This window comes from Gymnodraco acuticeps, unplaced genomic scaffold (assembly GCF_902827175.1).
Source record: "Gymnodraco acuticeps unplaced genomic scaffold, fGymAcu1.1, whole genome shotgun sequence".
NCBI classification, from domain to species: domain Eukaryota; kingdom Metazoa; phylum Chordata; class Actinopteri; order Perciformes; family Bathydraconidae; genus Gymnodraco; species Gymnodraco acuticeps.
This window is the reverse complement of record NW_022992250.1, coordinates 5500004-5523675: the sequence shown is the minus strand read 5'-3', so window position 1 is coordinate 5523675 and position 23672 is coordinate 5500004. Positions and strand designations below refer to the sequence as shown.

The following is a 23672-nucleotide window of genomic DNA, read 5'->3' as shown; positions in this document are numbered from 1 at the left end:
ATAATCCCTCCACCTGGTCCTAGGTCTACCCCTTGGTCTCTTCCCAGCTGGACGTGCCTGGAACACCTCCCTAGGGAGGCGCCCAGGTGGCATCCTAACTAGGTGCCCGAACCACCTCAACTGGCTCCTTTCGACGCGAAGGAGGAGCGGCTCAACTCCGAGTCCCTCCCTGATGACCGAACTTCTCACCTTATCCCTAAGGGAGACACCAGCCACCCTGCGGAGAAAACCCATCTCGGCCGCTTGTATTCTAATACTAGAACTAATCAAAAACAATTATACTAAATCAATATGCAATATGAATGACATGACATACTCCAAATACAAATCAAGTAAAGCATGAGATCAGAACGGATGGTTCATTTTATTTCTGACATTCAATTTTTGTAAAATAACCAAGGCATGTCAGGCATAAATTCCAACACCAAATGTGAAGCGTTTTTAAAAACAACCGGCATTCAGAGTCAGGTTCTACAGAGCAGGTCCCAAATGTGTCTGGAATAAACAGACAAAAGAAACTAATTCAAAGAAAACTCTGTGGGGCATCTCTAGAGCTGCCCTGAACACCATCAACTAACGTCTGTAAGTCAGAGGCAATAGCATTGGACAGCAGTGTTGTTTTCAGAGAATATGAGTGCTCTGTTGCAGCTATAGATTCCATTACAATATATGCTTAATCAAAGTGTGATGAAGTTAGCCTCAAGCATCTGGATTTCAGATGGGAAAGTGACTTCAGCCATTATTGGATACATGTATTCAGATCCTCTACGGCGTACTACACTACATTCAATAAGCAATGTTTAATGAATACACATTAACTACCATTTTAAGAAATATTGGGTTGTATAGGTTTTGTAGTGCCAGCTGATTAAGAGCAATAATAAAATATAATTTCTGTTAATTTACTTATTGCATGTACCATTTTTACAACAGAACATAAGCTTACAGGAGGAGATGCTATCTAACATGTGTGTTGCTCAATGTGCGGATCATTAGAGAATATAATACTTTTTAAATGAAGTAAATTCCACAGATTAAATCTAAGATGCATGAAAATAATGCCTTTAAACATTGAAGAGCTTAGTTTAACGTATCCAACTTCTTGGTAATCAAATAAAAATACTGTATAGTAACAAAATAAATATTGAGTTTAAGATAAAATACTATATATGTCACAGTTCATTGTCTAGAAAAGTGACCAAATAACAGCAATTCTCCAACATGGAGTATAAAGTAAGCAAATACATCTGGAATCTACAGCTGCCAGGCTTTATCACGTGATACTGCACTGCTAATTCTAAGACAGTTGCCAATGACGGTTCTCATCGTGTGGAGCATGTGACATGTTGCCGTGCAGGTGACTCCTCTGCTCGACACAGCTCACGCTGCACAGTGAAACCCCAGGAGTGTGTGAAGCTTTCAAATCTTTGTAACCATTTCAAGTGCTTTGTTTTACATCAAAGTCGAAGGAATGGAGCTTGATAATAAAAATGAGATCGAGTCATTCGAGAATACAGAAAAGTCCTTATGTTCACCTTTTTTGAGGAACAAGTGCAAAATACATCAAACTTTTCATCTCTTTACAAAAAAAAATGAAAGAGTTAAACAGCGTTGGCCAGGTTTGATCCTACATCGATTATGTATTCATTCTCAGCCCTGCAGCCAACGCTTTCTAATGTCAACAGTTAAGTCATTCATAGTAATAAGACCTTAAGTTATAGTGGTAGTAATTAATACATTTGAGGGTTAACTAGTGCTTCTCCTGTCCGTCAGCGACACGCAGATCCCACTCCTAACAATAGAGGGCATCAGAGTGATCACACCAGCTCAAAGCCGCGTCATACAGAGCGGAGAAGCAGCAACACTGGCTGGGCACACACATCAGAGGCGGGTTCCTCCAAAGCTTCTCACACACACAAGTTAGTCTTTGTTCACAGACATGACAAGTAATCAGGAACTTCAAACCACAAGGAAGCTTTGGAGGAACCCAGTCCTGGTCCTATTTATATATCAACACTCTTCTGATTTAATATAGATACCGTACAGAGCAACATTTATATACATCACAAACAGATTGGGCTGTCTCCTCGTACACACACACTTCACTTTGGTTGCTCACAGCCGAAGAACAGCTTTGGAGCGTTGCTAGTATAAATGACATTAGTGCAAATGCAACCCCAAAAACAAGAAAAAGAAACATTGGTAGCAAGGTGAGAGGACAATGAGACCCAAATAAATGCCGTGGTAACAGCGTGCAGGCTCTACATACAAGCGTGCATCAGGACTCATTCTCAAGTGTCAGTCTCTCATTCAGACTCTTCAACACAAACACACTTCATCTCGTCCGACCCCGTTTACTAATCACAGGTGCCGTCAGAGTGTACCATCGTGTGGGGGAAAAGCGTTCCTACCAATCGGCTCAATTTGCTGGTAATAACATTTCATAGAGTGACTAAGCAGCAGGATGGTGATGGTTTTAGGAAATACAGGGTGCTTTGATGTGATTGGTTTAAGAAGGAGCTGAATGGCGCATGGTGATGGCTCCTACCATGAATTCATGTCAATGGTAAACTTTGGAAGGTGTGTGACTGGTTAAATATATATATGTAAAATGATCTGAGCTCAGGGAGAGGAGTACTATGAAGTGAAGACATCGAGGGGATTACATTCCCGCCACATTCTCAGCTAAACAGTGCTTTCTGTCGTGTGTCATCTCCCTCTGTCTTTCTCTCCCTTCTTTCAGTCCGTCTGCACTGCGGGCTGTCCAATAAAGCAGTCATGTAAAAGTTATCTCAAAAATAACATCTTTTTAACAGTTATACAAAAGTTTTGGCGATGAGGAGAAGAGCCTTTTTTTTTTGCTGGGACCAGCCAAACAAGTTTGATTCAAATATTGAAGCAGTAGAAGAGAGAGAGAGAGAGAAAGCTTGACAAGTGAAATGAATGAGTTCGTCCACATGTGAACCCTTTGATTTGTTCACTGTAACACTTAAATGGACCGGGCTTCAGGTCACGTGATGGCCTTAAGGAACAACATTCAGTCTGTTCATGCTCAGTGTATTCACTCGTACACTGCTATCCTCCAAAAGCGAAAACCAAATATCTTTATGGAACCGATGGAGAAATCTATAGACTTTATGACTGTCACTGTTTATAATGCAACCATCGGTTTTCTCTGGCCTCCCAAGGCTCTCTAAACCTACAAAGCGTTCCTCGTTAGATCATGGCACATACAGGACTCCAAAGAAAACCCAAATACCAGGAGATGCACAGCCTTGAAAGAGAAGCTGCACAAACAAAGGCATGATGGGAGCACCCACCACGTGAAATGAGAAGGACATAAAGCATAATTCTAGGACTGATATCAAAGTAAAAAAGCTGTGATGTGGTTCTTCAGTTTCATTCAGGATTTCGGACATAATGTCAAACTACTAATTCTTTCAGAGATGAGATAACTTCATTCCCCGTTTTTGTGTTGAATGGAAAATGAAATCATTGCTGGCATGAAAGTTAAACTCTTCATGGAAATACATTTGGATAGACTGTTCCACGACCATTGCCGAAGAAATGGCAACATCTTGTCATCATCTGTGTTTCTTTCAATGCCGAGTCAGCTTAGAAGGTTTTTGAATATTCTGTTATAAAATGGAGGGGTTTGGAGTTCAATTTCTGACATGATGTGATAAGTAGAATATAGGCAGATGGGAGTATTAAGATTGTGTGTTTACATGTGCATGCAGGTGTGTGTGTGTGTGTGTGTGTGTGTGTGTGTGTGTGTGTGTGTGTGTGTGTGTGTGTGTGTGTGTGTGTGTGTGTGTGTGTGTGTGTGTGTGCGTGCGTGTGTGTGCGTTACAACAGGGCTCAGAGGCTGCAAGGAGGAGGCGACTGTCCTTCAGAAGAGGAAGAGGGCTGGTCAAGCTCTGATGTGTGACCAGCAGATGACTCCGGACTGTCCAATAGGAAGCCTGTGTTTAGGTGAGGGGCGGGCTCGGGCTCAGCAGGGCTCTCCTCTGTCTGGGCCGCTGGTTGTGAGGGAGGGGTGTGAGAGAGAGATGGGGTCATGTCCAATGTGTTAGAAGAAGAAGACGAAGAAAGATGATCTGTGAGCAACTGCTTCTGTGATTCAGTCACAAGTGCCGATGAGGAAAGAGAGGAAGAAGATGATGAAGGAGTCTTGGCCAGGTGCTGTGAAGTGGAGGGCACACCACAGGAGGAGGAGGAGGAGGATTCTCCAGCTGACGCGGCTGCTCCACTGCCTCCCTCCTGCTCTCCTGTTCCCTCCTCCTTCCCACCATCTACAAGAGAGTCATCTGTCTGGTTTTTAGGCGCTCCTTCCTGCTCTGCAGGGATCTGATTGGCTGCAGGGGCTTCTTGGTTGGGGGCTGCTGGTAGGCTCTTGAGCTGCGAGTGGCAGAGGGGGCACGTCTCCTGGACATAAAGCCATTTCTTCAGACAGCCAGCGTGGAAGAAATGACTGCATGGAGTGATCACTGCATTGTTCATGTCCTGGAGGAAATGAGCACACAAGCTGTGTTGTTAGGTTCTTGGAACATTTTAAAACCACTGTGCCCTAAGTTTAAATCTATACTATGCAGGCAACGTGAGGACTCATACAAAAGTCATCCCTGTCAATCATCAGTTATGCTGACTAAAAGTGTGCAGCAGGGTCTGTGTCTGCACCCCCCTCAGGCCAGTAGTTTATTGTTACTATGCGTGGCACCTTTATGGGTGTCAGACTTTGGGCAGTGGGCGTGTATCCCATATCCAATGAGAGCAGGCTGGAGCGCTTTAGAACTGCCCTGAAACAAGAATTATTCCGGTTCACTGCCTCTTTCCTGTCAACACCGGTCCCGCTCTTCATTAGCTCTCTAACTCGCTCTCTCTCTGCGCTCAATCCTTAAAGAAGCCTGAAATGCATTTGTAGCCCTGTACTGGCTTTAACGAAACACACACAGAAAGCCAGTTCCTACCTGGTAGCAGATCGCACAGATGTCGTTGTACTGCTCCAGCTGTGTGTTGCTGGCCGTTGGGAGGCTTTTGATCTTGTTCACAGCGTCTCTCCTGAGCAGGAAGCTCTGCCAGCCCAGCTGTGCTCTGAGCCAGACGTTATAATACGAGTGGACCAGGATGATGGTGCTGCCCATCACACTCCACTCGCCAAACACCGTCTCTGACACGCCGTAGCACACCACACACACCGCGACCTGGCAGAAGAGATAATCAGCAACATGCCATAGATATATATTTGTCAACATCGCTGCTGCCTTTCTCCCATGTTGTCTTCTAATGTGTGTGTGTGTGTGTGTGTGTGTGACTCTCACCAGGAACTCCAGCAGTCTGTACGTCCCGTTGACAATGTAGATGACTTCATCCATGTTCTCGACTGGAGCTTTTTGAATCTCCTCCACCATGAAGAGAATGTAGATCAGCAGAGTGCCGAGGACCTGGGGGTGACGGAGGAGAGATGTGATGTTATTCAATTCAATAATTAATCACGAAGTACAGATGGTTAGGGCACCTCAGGCACCGTGAGTTAAATAGGACAGGATTTATATTACACTCCTTCTCTATAAATGGAGACTAGTGAAGTACACTTACACCTCTTCTGCTTAAAAGAGGTTTTTGAGTACCTTCCAATAGTGCATTCTCTGTGTGTGTCCGCTTGTGCGTTACCTGCAGTGATGTGAGGATGGAGGAGGAGATGATGATCAGTAGCCAGAAGTCCATGTGGAAGAACTGACAGATCATATAGGCCATGTAGGCTGGGAAGATGAGCAGGAAGAGACACAGAGACACTGCTCTGAAGTGCTTCCACAAACTCCTAAAGTACAGACAGAGGAGGGAGCAAAGAGAAAACATCAGCTCCATCTGAACCAACATGGGGCTTCACATTCATTGAGTGGTACTTTCTTCATTCTCTAAAAGCATTTCTTACATCTTGGGAAATAATAAAAATTAATTAGACGGGTTACGTTGGTACTCGGAATTATTTTATCCATTTTGAAAAACATGGGACCATTTGTTTAAGAAGGAGAATTATCTATTGGCAGAGATAATCAATCATTTAAAGAAACCAAAAAAGTATGGTAAATGTGTGTTACTTGTCTCTTGATGCTCCCAGGGCCAGGACTATGGGGTCAGCTATCTCCAGCATGGACTGCAAGATAGAAGCAACAACAATGAAGAGGATGATGGAGAGGAGGAAGGCTCGGTGGATGACCTGAAGCTCGATGAGGCCGGTCTGGACAGCGAGGATCAGCAGGGTGATGCCTTCCGTCATCCCCCTGCAGACACACAGGAAACAAACATCCAAAGTGATTAACAACCACACACACCGTCCGTCCGTCCGTCCGTACGTACGTCCGTCCGTCCGTGCACACACACACACACACACACATAAAATAAATGAATTATTATACATACATATTAGGGCTGCTCAATTAATCGTATTTCAATCGCAATTACGATTTTGGCTTGTAACGATTATGAAAACAACATAATCGAAATAAAAACGATTATTTCTTTTATTTTAATTTATAAATTATTTTTTTATTGGTTTTTCAGTTGAATTAAACTTAAAGTTCAGGGTAATCAACTGTGAAAAACATACTGTTCACATGTTTTTTTCAATAAATCGATGTTTTCAAAGTAAATGGATAATCGTTTTTAATAATCGTGATATCAATTATTGACTAAAATAATCGAGATTATGATTTTTGCCATAATCGAGCAGCCCTAATACATACATATATGCAGTGACTGACCTGTGCATGGTGTTGTCATTCATAAAGGCTCTGTAACCTTGCAGGTAGAACTTGCAGAGAGTGAGAACTCCCAGGGCGATGAAGGAGACAGTGAAAACCAAACCCAGCAGGGAGTACGGCGTACTGCAACATTCAGCAATACTGAAGACGCAGGGGGGGGGGGGGGGGGGGGGGGGGAAGACAGGAGTAAACAATGGTTACAAGACAAGGCAAATACAAACATCATCATAATCCATCATAGTCTGCTTATTTACAGCACACACTCTAGAGACTGTTTGCTCTTGTGATGCCGCACACAGGGTGAACAGTGTTGTGGTCCTACCTGGTAAGGAAAGAGGAAAAGGAGCCTCTCCCTTGAGGTAGGCTGGTCTCTGGTGCTAAAGTAGGAGTAGATCTGCAATGCGAACAGCAGGAGCCAGAAACACATGAAGAGAACTGGAAGTACTAGCTGGTTCCACAGAGACATACCCAATGCTAGCAACCCGTACACTTCCACCACCTGGGGGACAGAGGGAGGCGGTAGGGAAAAGACAGAATGACATTAATATTAAATGTGAGGAAATCTCTCAGGACTATATGATTTAAAGGAAAACAGAGAAAGATGGAAACATCGGGCCATATAACTCGGTAGTTACCTGAGCCAGCTCCCTGTAGGCAGTCTTGGCCAGCTTATATGGTACCAACAAATTAGAAGCCAGGAAGTAGATGACCTCCAGGCCTGTGAAGATCATGGAGAACTTATTGATGAAGACGATGGTCTCCAGCGGCACCAGACACAGTCTGGCCACCAAAGGGAGGAGGTGAGCGGAGAAAAGCCAAATCCTCTTGGTCTGCATCACACAGGAACATAGTGTACACACCACCAGCTGACCTGAGAGGAAGAAAGAGGATGAAGCTTGCGCATACACACTCATATTAAGCAACATATTTAAATACACCCCCCCCCCTCTCTCTACAGCGCTATATCTCTGTCACTGTAACTATGTTATTTGTGCTTGCTCAAGCTTTCACTATGCAGTGAACTCAGTTGTTCTTTTTAAAGCACAGGAGACTCCACATCTTCTCTGCAGTAAGATCAAAAACAATGCAACTCCTAACATTGTCCAATTCAACATGGACCAGCTTTCACAGTATTAAGGCTAGGAGTTGGTGATCAGAAGGATGTCTGCCAAGTCATACAGTATGACTTTTAAGAGATGCTTTTTAATATAGCCGAGCAATTTGCTGCAACTCCCCTAAGATTTCCGTGCCGTCTGCTGTCAGAGACTTGGGTTTAAATTGTGTCGCTCACTATATTGCAGTTCTACAAGTGACAGAAGATCTATGTTATTCTTTTTTTCCAATACTTTTCTAGACCTTCCTGAGGCACGAGTAACAAATGGGAGGGGAAACAAGATCAGATTGTAATAGAGAAAGAGTATCCTGTAGGCTGAGAAAGTGCTGCAGAATAACCTAAACGTGCAAATGCTTGTGAATGATGCATACAGCGTCTTCATGCATCACATTATACCTATGAGCGCAGTGGTGAATCTGTTCATGGAAAGGGGTTCATGGTAGACAGGTCCTTCAAAGCCAGACTCTAGTTCACTGCGGACATAATCCCTGAAAACAAAGTTCAAAATGATCAATTTACAGGAAACTCTATTGCGACTTATTATCTACCACTGACCTTTAGCTCACAACCTTTTCTAGCTATTCATCTAAACTAGCAGAAGAACAACTCATACTAGCTTTTGATATATTCTGTGGGTAAAACACTTGAAGAATATAGGTCTATATGTAAGTGTGTACCTCGACACTTGGTGACCAGCGAACAGCAGCAGGGCCGTGAGGACATACAGGTAGAGTTTCACCAGGTGCTGGCGTGGCAGAGTCAGGAGCACCAAGCTCAGGATGTAACCTGCAATGGAGTTAATCATGCAGACACACATACTAGGTTAGAGACAGTCAACAAGCAAAGCATTCAGTAAAAAGTGATACATAAAAGCATTTGTTTATTCCTGTTTCAGGACCTTACTGTGTTTGTACTTAACACAAAAGTGATTTACTAAATAATGTCATGTGGTTGACAGAAGTTTCTTAAGTTATTGCAGGGAAATATTTTGACAGTCAATAATATTATCATACAACAGACTACCAAAAAACTAGGGATGCACCGAATATTCGGCCACCGAAAATTATCGGCCGAAAATGGTTAAAAAAACCCTTTCGGCTTTCGGCCGAAAGGGTTTTAGCACCGAAAAAATATCACCGAATGTCAGAACAGGCTTACGTTGGTAACCTAACGTGTTGTTGTGATGACGTAATAAAGACGCGGCGACCATGCTCGCGGCTGGCTCACAGGGGGGGGGGGGACATTGACCTTTGTCATCGAGATTGCCCTGAGCCTTTAACAAATCGTATTAAATAATCTGATGACAGACTGTAAACAGAATAGCTGAAATTTTAACAAACTAAATAACTCAGTTTCCTCTAATCATTAACCCATGTTTGTATCATGTAGTTAACTGCGTGTGTTGCTGCTAGCATACATAATAAGACCTGACGTGGAAACGTTACTCGTGGATGGGGCTACAGAGCTGCTAGAAAGACGGTCGAACCCGGTACATTCCTCCGTCTGCATGCGGTGCACTTTTGCTAAATGTTTAGACAAATTGCTCGTGCTTACATGCTAAACTCTTATTGCACTTATGGTAACAAGTATTCTCCACATCGAGACGGGTAAAGTTTAACCACACCTCGGAGCGCGTTCTCTCCGCCATCTCCGCAGTGTGCTCCGCTGCATGTAGCAGCTGCGTGTGTGTAAACTGCCCCGCCCCCTCGCACACAGACGGGGGAGAGAGATCTCGTCTGATCGAAAATACATCATAGACGCATTTGTTGTCTTTGCATATTAGAAACGAGTTGGCGACACTAAGACTGCGATATAATGTTTTTTAGCAATAATACATGACATATATAAATGTACTGTATGCATTCAAAAGTGCTGAATAAATGTTTTATGGACCCATAATAGTGATTATTATTTAAGTTTTGCCATAATCATGTCTATTTCCATAATCAGGTAGCTGAACAACATTGGTAAAAAATGTATACATTATATATATATATATTTCTATTAATCATTTTCGGCCTTTCGGCATTCGGTTTTCGGCCAACTGTTTCCTATTTTCGGTATCGGTTTCGGCCAAGAATTTCCCATTCGGTGCACCCCTACTTAAAACATGCAGCAAAAACTCCTTAGTGCATAGATACTTTGGCTTTTCTGACTCTCCCTCTTTTATTATGCTGTAGCCACAGCGCTCATCAGCACATACCACGCCTATTGGCTCATTAGCCAACTGCAGCACACACACAAACACCACAGTCTGACAGCACACACACAAACACACACAGAAAACTCAACACTGTGCTCGTTTGTTTAAAATGTGCTGGGTCAAACCAGTCTGACCATCAGACTTTGCCGAGTCAACGTCACCCTCGCATCACTGTCACTCAGTGCTTCAGTTTGACTGGCTCCCTGTGTTGGAGAGACTTTATGAACTCATTATTGGCTCTTGGATAATCTGACTCATGGTTCTTTTCCATTTAGTGTGTTCTGTGATGGTAGTCTTGTTTTCAAAGAGTTACAGCTCATAAAAGGGTGTGAACCCGATGGCTGGAAGAGGAAAACTCATTTCAGGCATCGTCCATCTTTTTTATTTTACCAACGGATAAAACTGATTGTTTTGGTCACACTCCACTTGTCGTTGTGCCAAGCAATCCCTCCTGAGCGCATTGAAATCACTACAAAGCAGAGCCTCATGGCTTACTGCCTACCAATATGTGTGAGCATCCTCTAACTCAGTGTTTTTCAAAGTGGGGGCCCCGACCCCCCGGGGGGCCGCGAAGTTTGAGGGAAAGGAAAACATTTTACATTTTTAGATGTTATTAATAACTGCATATCTATCAATCTATGTGTCCTTTGATGCCAATTTTTTTATATTTTTTGTTTTTAAATCACACGACCGCCCTTCAAGCCAATCAGAATCGAGCTGCCGCTACTGAGAGTGAAACTGAGTATCTGCTCAGCTTTTGGAGCAAGTGAGAGCTAGTGAATATTTCGCTCTGCAGCTGGATGAGAGCACGGCTGTAGCAAATGCCGCAGAATTGCTTGCATACATCAGATTTATTTCAGAAGATAACTTTGTTGACAAATGGACTTGACTGGTCTCGTTGTGTGGGTGTGTGTTCAGATGGGGCAGTGGGGCTATGACCGGCAAAAAAAGCGGAGTGACAGCTTTGATCAGGTGGAAGGCCCCAAATGTAGTGGCAACGCACTGCGTGCTTCATCGCGAGGCACTTGTTGCTAAACGTATTTTGTGTAACGAGATGGGCGCAAAGTTTGAGGGGTTACTGCTCCACTCCAACGTGCGCTGGCTTTCCCGTGGGGCGGTGCTGAATCGTGTTTTTGAACTGCGAAGGGAGATGCCTCATGGCTCCGGAAACTTGCATACTGTTTCACTCCCACAGTACTGGCTGTATGTCAAAAAATACTATCCCGCACTGGCTGAGAGGGCTCTCAAATCCCTTCTTCCATTTGCCACCGCATACCTCAGCGAGTCTGGCTTTTCTACATTGAAGGTATTGAAAACAAAGCACAGAGGACGTTTGCAAGTGGACAATGACAAACCTAAAACCTAGGATTGATAAACTGTGTAGGAGCCACCAAGCCCACCCCTCCCACTAGTGAGGAAACACAAAGAGACACGCATAGTGAAATGACAAGGACTGTCGTTTATATATATGAATATAAATATGTTTATTGTTAATATTACTGTTGAATATCATATATAATATTATTAAGGCATAAATAGCTTTCAAAAATGCTAAAAATATGTTAATTGTTCATATTACTGTTCAAAATTATATAATATTATAAAGACAGAAATCACTTTAAAAATGCTTTAAAAATATGTTTACTGTTGATATTACTGTTTAATATTGTGTTAAGAATGTTTATAACAGAAGACAATGAATGTAATGAATGACAAACAAAAGATAAATACAAAAAATGTTTAGAAGAATAACTGATAATTAATTATTAATACAAATATATATTAAGAAAATGTATTAAGCTGTATGATTAATTTGTCATATTTTCCATCATAATGTACTCATCATTTAAAAAAGAAAATTGCAACAGGGGGGTCCCCGCCAGAGGATAATGCTATATGGGGGTCCTTGGCATGGCAAAGTTTGGGAACCCCTGCTCTAACTGACACGGTTTAGGTATTAAACGTCAATTAAACGTATTTTAAATCGCAATTACAATTTTTGGCTTGCAACGATGAAATGAAAACATAAATAAAACGATTATCTTTTTAAAAAAAAAATTATTATTGTTTTTTCCGTTGAATTATACTTAAAGTTCAGGGTAATCAACTGTTCCATTTTCTTTTTCTATAAATGGATGTTTTCAAAGTAAATGGATAATTGTTTTTAATAATCGTGATATCATTTATTGACCCAAATAATCGAGATTATGATTTTTGCCATAATCGAGCAGCCCTAGTACAAAGTGCCATGTGTTTCACAGGTTCTCACTGGAGCCCAAAGGATGAACAAATGCTGCAAGTGCTGATAGTCCAGTCAAATATTCCCATACCAAAACAGCTTCCACAAGCCATAACTTAACTGATAACATTGACATGATACAGCTGATTATGCATTTGTCAAAAGTGTAAAATGCTTTTGAGTGCAAAGAGCGCCAAGCATTTGTGTAATGCGTTGCTTTACACTAATCCTCTGAGAAATGTTAATACAGGGGAATTGAATTGGAACAGGCTTTGTGTCATGTGTGTGTTTGTGGTCAACACTGACCTACGTAGTGCAGGTAGAGGGCCAGGTATTTGTACTGGAACAGGGGGTTGTTGGAGAGGCTGGAGCGCTGGATCTTCTGGAAGAAGGAGCTGACATCCCAGCGGTACAGGACATCCAGCAGCATGATGCTGGGAACACGCAGACCCACATTGAGCACCGACTCTACGCGGTCCTTCACTGCCATGGCCTCAGCTTAACCTCTGATTGGCAGGCAGAACTGACCAACAAGATGGGATGTAAAGAGTGGGCGCGCTGCAGAGAAAGAGAGACAATGCACAAAAAAATAAACAACAGGATGCAGTCAGGAAGCAGTTACTGATGTTGAGAGCAAAAAGATGAAAGCCAGCCCTCAGTGAACAAGACCTGGGGTGGAAGTGAGAGAGAGGTCAGAGGAAGGTAGAGAGAAACAGATAACGGAAGTGCAATAGGATGCAGGAGAGATGACACCATTTTTTAAATGATCTACAAGCAACTGTGAAGTGAATGTAAAACAAACTAACCGCTAACAATTCTATGGCCCAAAAGTGGCTGGTAGTATAAATTAGGGATGGGAACGATTAATCGAAAATTCCAAATTATTCAGGTATTCGAATATGAGTTATGAATATTTGTATTGTAAAATTTTTTGGGAGGGGTGCCTAAGTTGATTACATATTATCAAAAGGAATAATTAAATGTATACGACAGTGCCATAGCTAAATGTGTTGGGTCTAAAGGTGTGTTTTGCTGGTGCTGAACTCTCTCTCGCGTCCGGTTATACTTCACTCGGGTTTATGTCCAAATCCATCAGATCTAGCTAGTTCTAGCTAACGGAGCGTCCACACAGCAGCGTGCGTTGACGCTTGGAGGTGGGCGTATCTGAAGCTTGGGGATTTTTTGTGAGCAACGCGACCAACAACCAATCACATGAATCTCCCGCCCCCGACATACAAAGCAATAGCAATGTTAAAACGAAGTAAACTGGATATAAAATCCCCAAACAGGCGAAAACCTACCAGTTCCACCCACTGTCTCTGCCACCTCCCTCCATGCTTCGCTCCTCCGGTTTGTATCCCGGTAGATGAACAGAGACTGATCATACAGCACCGGGTGATTCACTACCGCTATAATGAATTTTCCCTCCATTTTTTGGAATATGAGGAAATGACCTGCGTAGTCTCTCCCAGCATACACGCGGTTTGATTGGCTAGCGCTTGTACTGGCAGATTTGCATAAACGGGATTTCATTGGCTGACGCCTCCATCGAGGCGTCAAAAATTGAACATTGCTCAACTTTTGAAGCCAGCAACGCTCCACGTCGCTTCCCAAAATGCAGTTCGGCTAAAAGTGACGTCACCCCATTCAAAGTGAACGGGCAGAAGCGTTGGAAGCTTCAACGCACGCCGCTGTGTGGACGGGCCGTTATGATATGGCTGCTGCCCCTCCCTACACGCAGATCACGCAGACTCAAACCTCATCTTATGCCCAAATTCCAGCAGAGGGTCTTCTATACAGCTGGCCTGATTGTGAATCGCCTCCGCACCCGCCTCTCCCCTGAGTAGACATGTTCATATTCTTAAACAAGAATGAGTATTGAATAGCTGCATTCTGTGCACAGGCCCTGTTGTTGTTGATCTCTGTTGTAATAGGGTTACGTTAACCCGTTATGTTGTTCGTGTATGATCCCTCTTTCATTTAAAAACCAAGTTATGTTTTAAGCATGAAAGCTGTAGGCCGATAGCTGTCAACTGTTCAAACTGTGATCACCAGTTCAATACATTTGACGAATTCGACTTGGTTTCTAGAGTTATTTGAACATGTATTTATTTATCTTTAAAAATTAAATCTTTTTCCACATTTTTTTTTTTTTATAGGGTATGTACATTTCGGTTAATCGGTTAACCGTTTTTTTGGGGGTCGAATAATCGAATATACATTTGCTTTCAAATTCCCATCCCTAGTATAAACCTACCCTACAACAGCCAATGGCTTTCTGCATTTGGCAGGTGGGTAGTGTTTTATTCTCACCCATATAACAATCATTATGCATAACATTGAATTGGCCTAGTGAGATAGTCACTGAAAAATAACACTATTGTATACATCCGACACTCGATAAATGATCATTTATAATGAGAGCAAAACTAAAGAGGCTGTTTTACTTGCATTTACTTCACTATAACTTGCATTTGAGTCTTTATAACTAATGTTCCAGCATTTAGATCACCAACAAAACTACTTGTTAAAACATCTAGCAACTGTTTTAAAACAATAAACAATCTATTCATGTCAGATATGTCCCTTTTCCTTTTGGACTTGGTATTACGAGTTAGTCTGACACGGCATATCTCTGTTGACTGCCCTCCTACCCTGCTCATGCGTGTCATGCCCCTCGCTGCTAAATGTAGGAAACACAATCCATGGATATATTGTTCAAGTCCAAAAGTGAGTATATTTGCAGTACAGTAGATTACATAAAGGCTTGTTGAGATGAGACATGGGTACGTGAACAACTGCTTCACCCAAATCTATGATTTGCATAGTCAAATCTATCAGTTAATAATCAATCACATTTACGTTCAAGAAAGAAATCAAGGCCTTTGTTAGCAGCAAAACGTAACATGAGCACAAGAAACTGAAAATAAACTGGGAACAGTTATTTCTATGCAGGTGCAACTCAGGCTTGATAAATTAGGCACACTGGTCAAATCTGCGTGTTCACATGCAAAATATGCTTAGTCAGTTTTTCACACACTGTTCTGTTTATATTTACAGCATACAAATAGTAGCATATTCATTTTCTATTTTACAACTCTTGTCTAGTGCAATGTGGGTTACTGTATCTGAGTAAGTGCATTGCTGGAAACACATGTTTAGTTAGTTGTAAAATACAATTATGCATTCATTTTGCACATCTTATTGTAGTTTTTAAAATTGTATATTTACTTTGATGATGGCACACTTATTTGATTCAATGTTGCCGCCTCTTTTCTTATGAAGGTAGCTTGAAGCACGAGCTCAACACAAATTGAAATTGCAAGTTAATTAAAACAATCTGCCTTTTCACACTTGAGTTTAATAATGCTCACAGCTGAATGAGGTTTGATCATTCCACCTCAAGCTTCTGGTGTTGCACTTAAAAGGCATTTCTAATCACTTTATAATGCCCGGGTCCACTTGTAGTTATAGACTTCCACTCCCTTCATATTCCTGCATCCCAGGACTAAACTCTAGAAACTTACATAACTCTGAAATCACCACGACTATCACTGGCCAGAGAGAGATCACTTCGCAGAATCCAAGTTTATATAACGCAACGTCTAGCACACTATTTGTATCTTTCCTAACCCATTATCAGCTACAGGCAGGGTTGGGTTGTAACGGAATACATGTAACGGCGTTACGTAATCAGAATACAAAAATCAAGTAACTGTATTCAGCTCGCATTACATTTGAAAAACGAGTAACCTGATTACAGTTACTTTCGTAAACCTGAAGTGAATACATTTTGGATTACTTATTGGAGGAAAGATTTCCTCACAACATTTAATATTCATTATTAAAGGTACAGCCGAATCATCACAGCGCACAAAACCTATTACCGCCGCAGATGGACCAAAAAAGGGAGCGTTTGAAAAAAAAGGGGCGGGTCCGCTCAGTGAAACGATAACAACGAAACATGGAGGAACAAAAGTCTGCGTTTAAATCGCGCGTCTGTGTGTGTGTGGTTAAAACACATCAGCCACACCGCTATTTAGCCTTTCTAATGATTCTGAAGGTAAACACAGTGAAGGCGGTGCGTGAAAGGCACGGCGCGCTCGTCTTCTCAGAGGCTGAGTTAACCCTCACGCTGCCTCCTGGTGCTGCAGAGATTTCATGAAGTGAAGGAGGTTTTCCTTCTATAAAACAGCTGCAGGCAGCAGATACTGTGAGTGTCACGGACATTAATTCATAGATCAAGGCAGACTGGTGCACACACTCTCCTGTTTTGCAAATCCGGTGCTTCAACAAAAATACACCCCTGGCCGAAATGTCCTTAAAATGAAGTCCGAGTTCGACATTTTAATTCATGTCCTGCCAGCACTGGCAGGACCAGAGCCGGCCCGACCCATTAAGCGACATAAGCGGCCGCTTAAGGCCCCACAGCCACTAAGGGGCCCCCTAGCAAAAAAAAAAAAAATGTAATTTTTTTTTATTGATAAGTATGTTTAATTAATTGTGTTAATATGCGTAGATTGCCTACTCTTAAAGTCATGTATTATATTATTGAGTCAATAATATAATACATTAACCGTGCTTTACCTGAACCTCATCATGACACAAGAGAGGACGGCAGGATTGTAATTTCCCGTGTTCAGTGAATGCAACAGAGGCAAGACACCAGACCAACCAGAGAGTTGAATGGAAATAAACATCTGTTTTATTGGCTATTTAAACAATGTTTAAAATAAACTGTCAGTCGGACTCAGAGTTTTTGAAGATGGCCATAAGAAAACAATTTCTTAAAAAATACGACAATTCTCAAGTGGTGGCTCACACAACAACCCCAGAGCCACCACTTGAGCCAGGAGAACAAGGTATGTAAATGTCAGTAAACTTCCAAGTTATGCGAACATGTAAGCAAAGCATAAATTACAGCTACGTTGACGATACTTTGAATCGCGGGGGTAAGCTAAACCGTTAGCAAGTAGCTATAGCTAGCCAGATATATTAAATAAACACTTTGTCATACAATCTAAATGTAATGTTTTTTAGCGTCACCTGGTGATTTCAAAGAAAGCTCTCTGGGAAATGTTGACTTACTGTTCGACATGAAGCTAGAAGCTACCTTACAGTACACAGTTGATCCGGAGTCCTGTCAGTTAAAGTGTTTCATAGTTAGCTTAGCTAAGCATCAACCTAGCACTGAAATATATGGATGTTATGTGACAGTATTTCTGAGAAAAAAATCAGCTGAAATGGTGGCATAGTTGCCACTGCTTTACGTGTCAACAGCATGTTTGAACGTATTTGCAGCAGTAAATGTGGCTGTTTGGCCACTGACGTTGCCATAACAACACCTGAATTTAAATGTGCAACCTCTTTTTGTGACAGATTTTTGCAAGAAATTATAATTCTTCTGAATGATATTCCTATTGACAGCTAGTTTCTATGTGAACATTATGAGATGGACAGCCAGAGAGAATAAATGAAAAACAGTTGTGAAATACTATATGACAAAACAAGAATACAGTTTAAAGGTCAAATGCAAAGCTTCCAAATATGCTACATTTTTATAGAAATGTTGTTTTTAAGACTGCCTGTATTTTTTTATTTAATTTAAATCGAGATAATACACCCGAAAAAAAGCTTTTTATTGATACAAAACTCGACCCAAAGCCGTCTGAATTTCTGACATGTCATTCCCAGCAGCCTCCGCGCGTGTGACGTCATTGTGGCCAAACAGTCTCTGGGCCAAATATCCCGACTCGGCAGTCTCGTGCGTTGTTCACATGTCAGCGGTGTTTTTCGCTCATGACTGGTGCAGAAAACTCTGAATTATATCCGCGAAATCACGCAAAACATGGGTTATTGTTGTGCTTTCGGATGTACGAACGGTGCGGGATCTGGGAGAATTTTTCATTAATTTCCCCAAGACAAAATCATCCGCCGAAACTGGATTATTTTAGTGAATCGTGTTGGCTGGCAGCCGACAAAATGGAGCAAGTTGTGCTCTGACCACTTCGCGTCTGATGCATACGATGTTGATCCTGCCATCGTCAAGTCTGTTGGTGGAGAAGCATTTAAAGTACATCGGAGGCTGAAACCCGGAGCCGTCCCCTCCATATTTGAGCAAAAAAAACAACCGAAAGAACAAAAGAGCCGGGCAATGCAGAAACGCCAAAGAATTAAGGTAAACAAATTTTGATTTGATTTCAAAGCGCACGGAGCACAAAGGGGACACAGCCCCATTGGATATTAACCTATGGATTAACTACATCATCGTTTTTATCGTTTTAATGCCATTTTAGACCAGACAAAGAGGAAGGTAAGCCTAGCTCATGTTAGTACCTAGCGCCACTTGTTTTGATGTACGTTTTTTTGGTAACCTCGCGAGTTTGTATCTTTCAGTGTTGAGGTGGGCACTGTTAGATTCTGTGTCTTTACGATCATAAACAATGTGTTGGATGTGGAGCTAGGATAAGTAATAAGGGAGCTAGGAGTGATTTTCGGTGCAGTAATAGGTTAGCATTTTTCGCTCGGGGCTAATTCAGAGGCTCACTATTAGCATTGTGTTTTTGTTTTTTTTAAATAAATGAAAAAGATCAGTTAAATGAGTTTTTTCCCGTTATATGGATATAAAATATTCATAGTTTATTAAATATTAAGGTTCCTTAGACGTCGTTTCCTGCAAATGACACGATTTCGGGTCCGTGGGGCTAAGAGGATAACAGAGTATGTTTTATTTTATTTTTCACAACAGTTGTATTTGGATGGAATGAATACCTATAGTGATAATTCAAAGCAATAAAATGATTTTTACAGTGAAAAAGTTCAAATGGAACTGATGGTTCCCAAATTACCCAGAGGTCGCCTGGACTTTATTTTTCTAAACCTCTCTAAAAAGGTCAAATTTCACTTGTTTTGCATCAATCTTGATACAGGGTACTTATTATATGTTATAGTTTGGATTCCTAAAGCTTTTAGTCTATAGTCTACTCAGAATCAGACATGATAACGAAACTAAGTTGTACTATCAGCGGAAGCAGCTGTGAGCGATAAGCCAGGTGGAAATATGTTTGGCCATGTTTGGCCATGTTTGGCCGTCACGCGACGTCATCTTGCGGAGACGAGCGGCTGAGAAATAAATCGTCGGACTTGGTGTTGGGGGTTGAACAAAATAAATATTGCGCATTGCCAGACGCATATTATCTCCGATTTTAATACTGCAATATCTTAGATAGTGTTGTAGCTATATGATTTCGATTTTACTGGCAATTATAAAAAAATCTTTGCATTTGATCTTTAAGTGATTTGTAAAATATCCATAAAGAAAAATCTGTTTACAGTTCTGTTTCATATGGGTGTTGAGAGATGTATCCATAGATCTCTTAATTTTGCTCTCAAAGTGCACCAGATTGATGCTTTTAACTTCAATATTTAAAAAAAAATCTTCCCGGGGGAGCATGCCCCCGGACCCCCCTAGAGGAGGTTAGGTCCACGGTGTTTACATGCTTATTTATACAATATGTGTGCTTATGCTAACATCATAAGACAAAAGTTGGTTCCGTGTTGTGTGTAGTGAGAACGCGCTAGAGTGAGGGGGGCCCCCAAGCCAAAGCTTGCTTAGGGCCCCCAAAAGTCTAGGGCCGGCCCTGGGCAGGACAGTAGGCGACACGCCCGTTCTATATGGGCTCAGAACAGTCTCATAATACACACATGCACACAGAAGGATTCAAACTTGTATTTCCGGATCCATACTTGTGCTTTTTTCAATGCACACACAAATGTATTCCGTTTCATATACATGTAAATAAAATCCAAATACAGAAAAAAGTTTTATATATGTATTTTTGATCCTCACTTATTAGTTTCCCGTTTAAATCCCCTGAACCTGCAAACACAAACAGCTTTCTGTGCACGGATCGCTTTGCATTCGTGTGTGGGTTTTTTGAGACTCCCCTGACGGTCAGCCGATTCGTACTTGTAATTTTTTCTATCTATAGCCAATCAGATGTCTCCTTCATTCTAAGCCAATCACATGAGCGCGCCCCCACGAGGGTAAGATTATTTCATATACGCATTTTGCGCAGTCCGGTCAGCTCGCTAAACAGAGGGCGGAGCATCAGGTGATCATGCAGAGCAGCGTGTCTCCATCAGACTCACTCAGCAGCTGATCTGATCTCTCTCTCGCGTCTGGTTATACTTCACTCGCGTTTATGTCCATATCGATCAGATCCAGCTCTCCTGATCGGCCTTTATAGAGAGCACCGATCAAACTATTAAGAGTGAATATCGGCCGATAATGACCGGCGGGGCTTCGTAGTACACTGATCGATTAGGGTAAGCTAACCTGTAGCTGCTCCCTCCACACTCACAACAACTTCATACAGACATAAATAAAGCAGCTGTATTCGCCATACAGGAAACGCTCATTTAAAACGGGTTTGCCTGCCGTTTTTGTGTACACAAGCATTCATCAATGGTTTGGAAAGTGGCGCTGTACCTTAATAATATAAAGGCTTGTATTTGCGTGCATTTCCTGTTCGGAAAGTGGCGCTGTACTGAGAGTGGAGGGTGTCCTGAGATTAGCGCTTGCAGGCAGGCTCCATGGAGCTGTCAGCTCCGGACTGCGCAAAATGCGTACATGAAGCGCTACGTCATGAACGCAAGAAATCTACCCTTGTGGGGGCTCGCTCATGTGATTGGCTTAGAATTGAGGAGACATCTGATTGGCTATAGATAGAAATAATTACAAGTACGAATCGGCTGACCGTCAGGGGAGTCTCAAAAAACCCACACACGAATGCACAGCGATCCGTGCACAGAAAGCGGTTTGTGTTTGCAGGTTCAGAGGTTTTAAACGGAAAACAAATATGTGAGGATCAAAAATACACATGTAAAACTTTTTTCTGTATTTGGATTTTATTTACATGTATATGAAACGGAATACATTTGTGTGTGCATTGAAAAACACAAGTGTGGATCCGGAAATACAAGTGTGAATCCTTTTGCAGATCATGAAATACAAGTGTGAATCCTTCTGTGCGCATGTGTGTATTATGAGACTGTTCTGAGCCCATAGTTCTAAGCCGTGTCCCTCACTCCTCACATCCCAAGCTGCATCCCCAACAAGTTTATTATGTTGTTACATCGTTTTAGATGTTATGTTTCAGTTGTGCTCTTGATAAGCCATTAAAAAAACAGTATAAACTCCTTTTGCTTTTTGTGTCTCCTGTTCACCAAAACATACCCATCTGTTATGGAAAAATAAAGTAATCCAAAAGTAATCTGATTACGTTACTTTTTTAAGACACGTAACTGTAACTGTATTCGGATTACTTTCAGAGCCATGTATTCAGTAATCAGTAACTGATTACATTTACAAAGTAACCCTCCCAACCCTGGCTACAGGGCATGGTATGGTGTATTTATATTCATGCTCGCTCGATGCCTCATAAGCCTTATGAGGCATCGCCACTACACACGTTATGGATGAGTGAGTCCTGCATCGTTTGTGATACGCAATGAACTTTAGTAACCCCTCCGTCTCGACGGAAACAAATAATATCTTAGCTAGCCCGTAAAGACTGCAACTATTTGCGAACCAGCGACCGGTTGCAGTTTAATATGTGACTGAAACGCAAAGTAAGGTTATGTTCGTCCAGTTGTGAAGTTGTTAATATATCAGCGTACGTGCTGTGTGGGGATGATGAGCTGCATCGAGCAGGCAGCAGGCACAGTGACAACAATTTAAGCTAACGTAGTCACCTAGCATCTCTGGATCTTAGCTACTGTCAACAACCAAGCTCCCGTCAACAAAACAGGAAATAAAAACATACCTAACGCGTTAACTTGGTTCTAACTCCACTACTTAGATACAGGCATCCATATCAAAGATAGACTTCTTATCTGCCTTGTCTAGCGATTAGCACAAACAGTTTCCCTCTTTGCCACTAGCGTTAAGTCCTACTGTAACATAGCTAGCAAGCAGACTGCTAGATCCTGAGCTAGCTATGGCGACAAGCCAAGACTCATGAGCAAAAAAGAGAGCTTACATTCTGTAGGACGATGTTTGCAATATGTACAACTGTTTCGGGATACTTTTCAGGTCGGATATCGACCATTTTAACTCGGCGACGCCCGAGTTAACGGTCCTCTTGATGGAAGAGCCTCGCACTCAAAGAATGCGGCCGATCTGCTCATCTCAACTAGCAGCCATTACCCCGAAGTACCGGATCTACTGGGCATGCGCAGAACCGCTTGTCCCGTTGCATATTTTGGCCCCTTGTTATACTCAGAGGTGGAAGAAGTATTCAGATGCTGTAGAAAAATACTTCGTAAAAGTAGAAGTACCACAATGTAGGGATATTCTGTTACATGTAAAAGTCCAGCGTTCAATACGTTACGCAAGTAAAAGTACCAAAGTATTAGCATCAAAACATACTTAAAGTAACAAAAGTAAAAGTATGCATACTCGTTATGCAAATTGGCCCATTTCAGAATATTATAGGCCTATGTATTATTTATAGTTATTGATGCAATAAAGTTTTTATCAAAGGTGGAGCTTGTTTTAATTACTTTGTGTGCTGAAGAGTACATTGTGAATTTTACTCCAGAACCCAGATGTAAGTATTTTCTTTTCATTGTCATTACCATGGGCATCATTTGTTAGAAACGTGCCTGGAACACCTCCCTGGGGAGGCGCCCGGGTGGCATCCTTACTAGGTGCCCGAACCACCTCAACTGGCTCCTTTCGACACGAAGGAGGAGCAGTTCAACTCTGAGTCCCTCCCAGATGACTGAACTTCTCACCTTATCCCTAAGGGAGACGCCAGACACCCTGCGGAGAAAACCCATCTCGGCCGCTTGTATCCGCAATCTCGTTATTTCGGTCATGACCCATCCTTCATGACCATAGGTGAGGGTAGGAACGAAAATGGCCCGGTAGACAGAGAGCTTTGCCTTCTGGCTCAGCTCTCTTTTCGTCACAACGGTGCGGTAAAGCGACTGCAGTACCGCTCCCGCTGCTCCGATTCTCCGGCCCATCACGCTCCATTGTTCCTCACTCGAGAACAAGACCCAGAGATACTTGAACTCCTTCACTTGGGGTAAGGACTCATTCCCTACTTGTGGACAGTCCATCGGTTTCGTGCTGAGAACCATGGCCTCAGATTTGGAAGTGCTGATCGTCATCCCAGCCGCTTCACACTCGGTTGCGAACCGATCCAGTGAGAGCTGAAGGTTGCAGACCGATGAAGCCATTAGAACCACATCATCTGCAAAAAGCAGTGGTGCAATCCTTAGTCCACCAAACTGCAGACCCCCTCCCCCACGACTACTCCTCGAAATCCTATCCATATTACA

General features: G+C 42.2%; 1 protein-coding gene across 1 annotated transcript; it reads right to left on the bottom strand.

Annotated features, from left to right (window-relative positions):
- Window positions 1–333: 333 nt before the first annotated feature.
- Window positions 334–22537, bottom strand: LOC117540142 (RING finger protein 145-like). Its single transcript, XM_034206675.1, is given in 13 exon segments — window positions 334–4506; window positions 4971–5204; window positions 5322–5444; window positions 5674–5821; window positions 6102–6284; window positions 6765–6905; window positions 7087–7149; window positions 7151–7263; window positions 7400–7635; window positions 8275–8366; window positions 8556–8664; window positions 12627–12878; window positions 22364–22537. Coding segments are annotated over 12 exon segments (2271 nt in total). The 5' UTR covers window positions 12811–12878; window positions 22364–22537; the 3' UTR covers window positions 334–3861.
- Between the last annotated feature and the right edge of the window lie 1135 nt (window positions 22538–23672).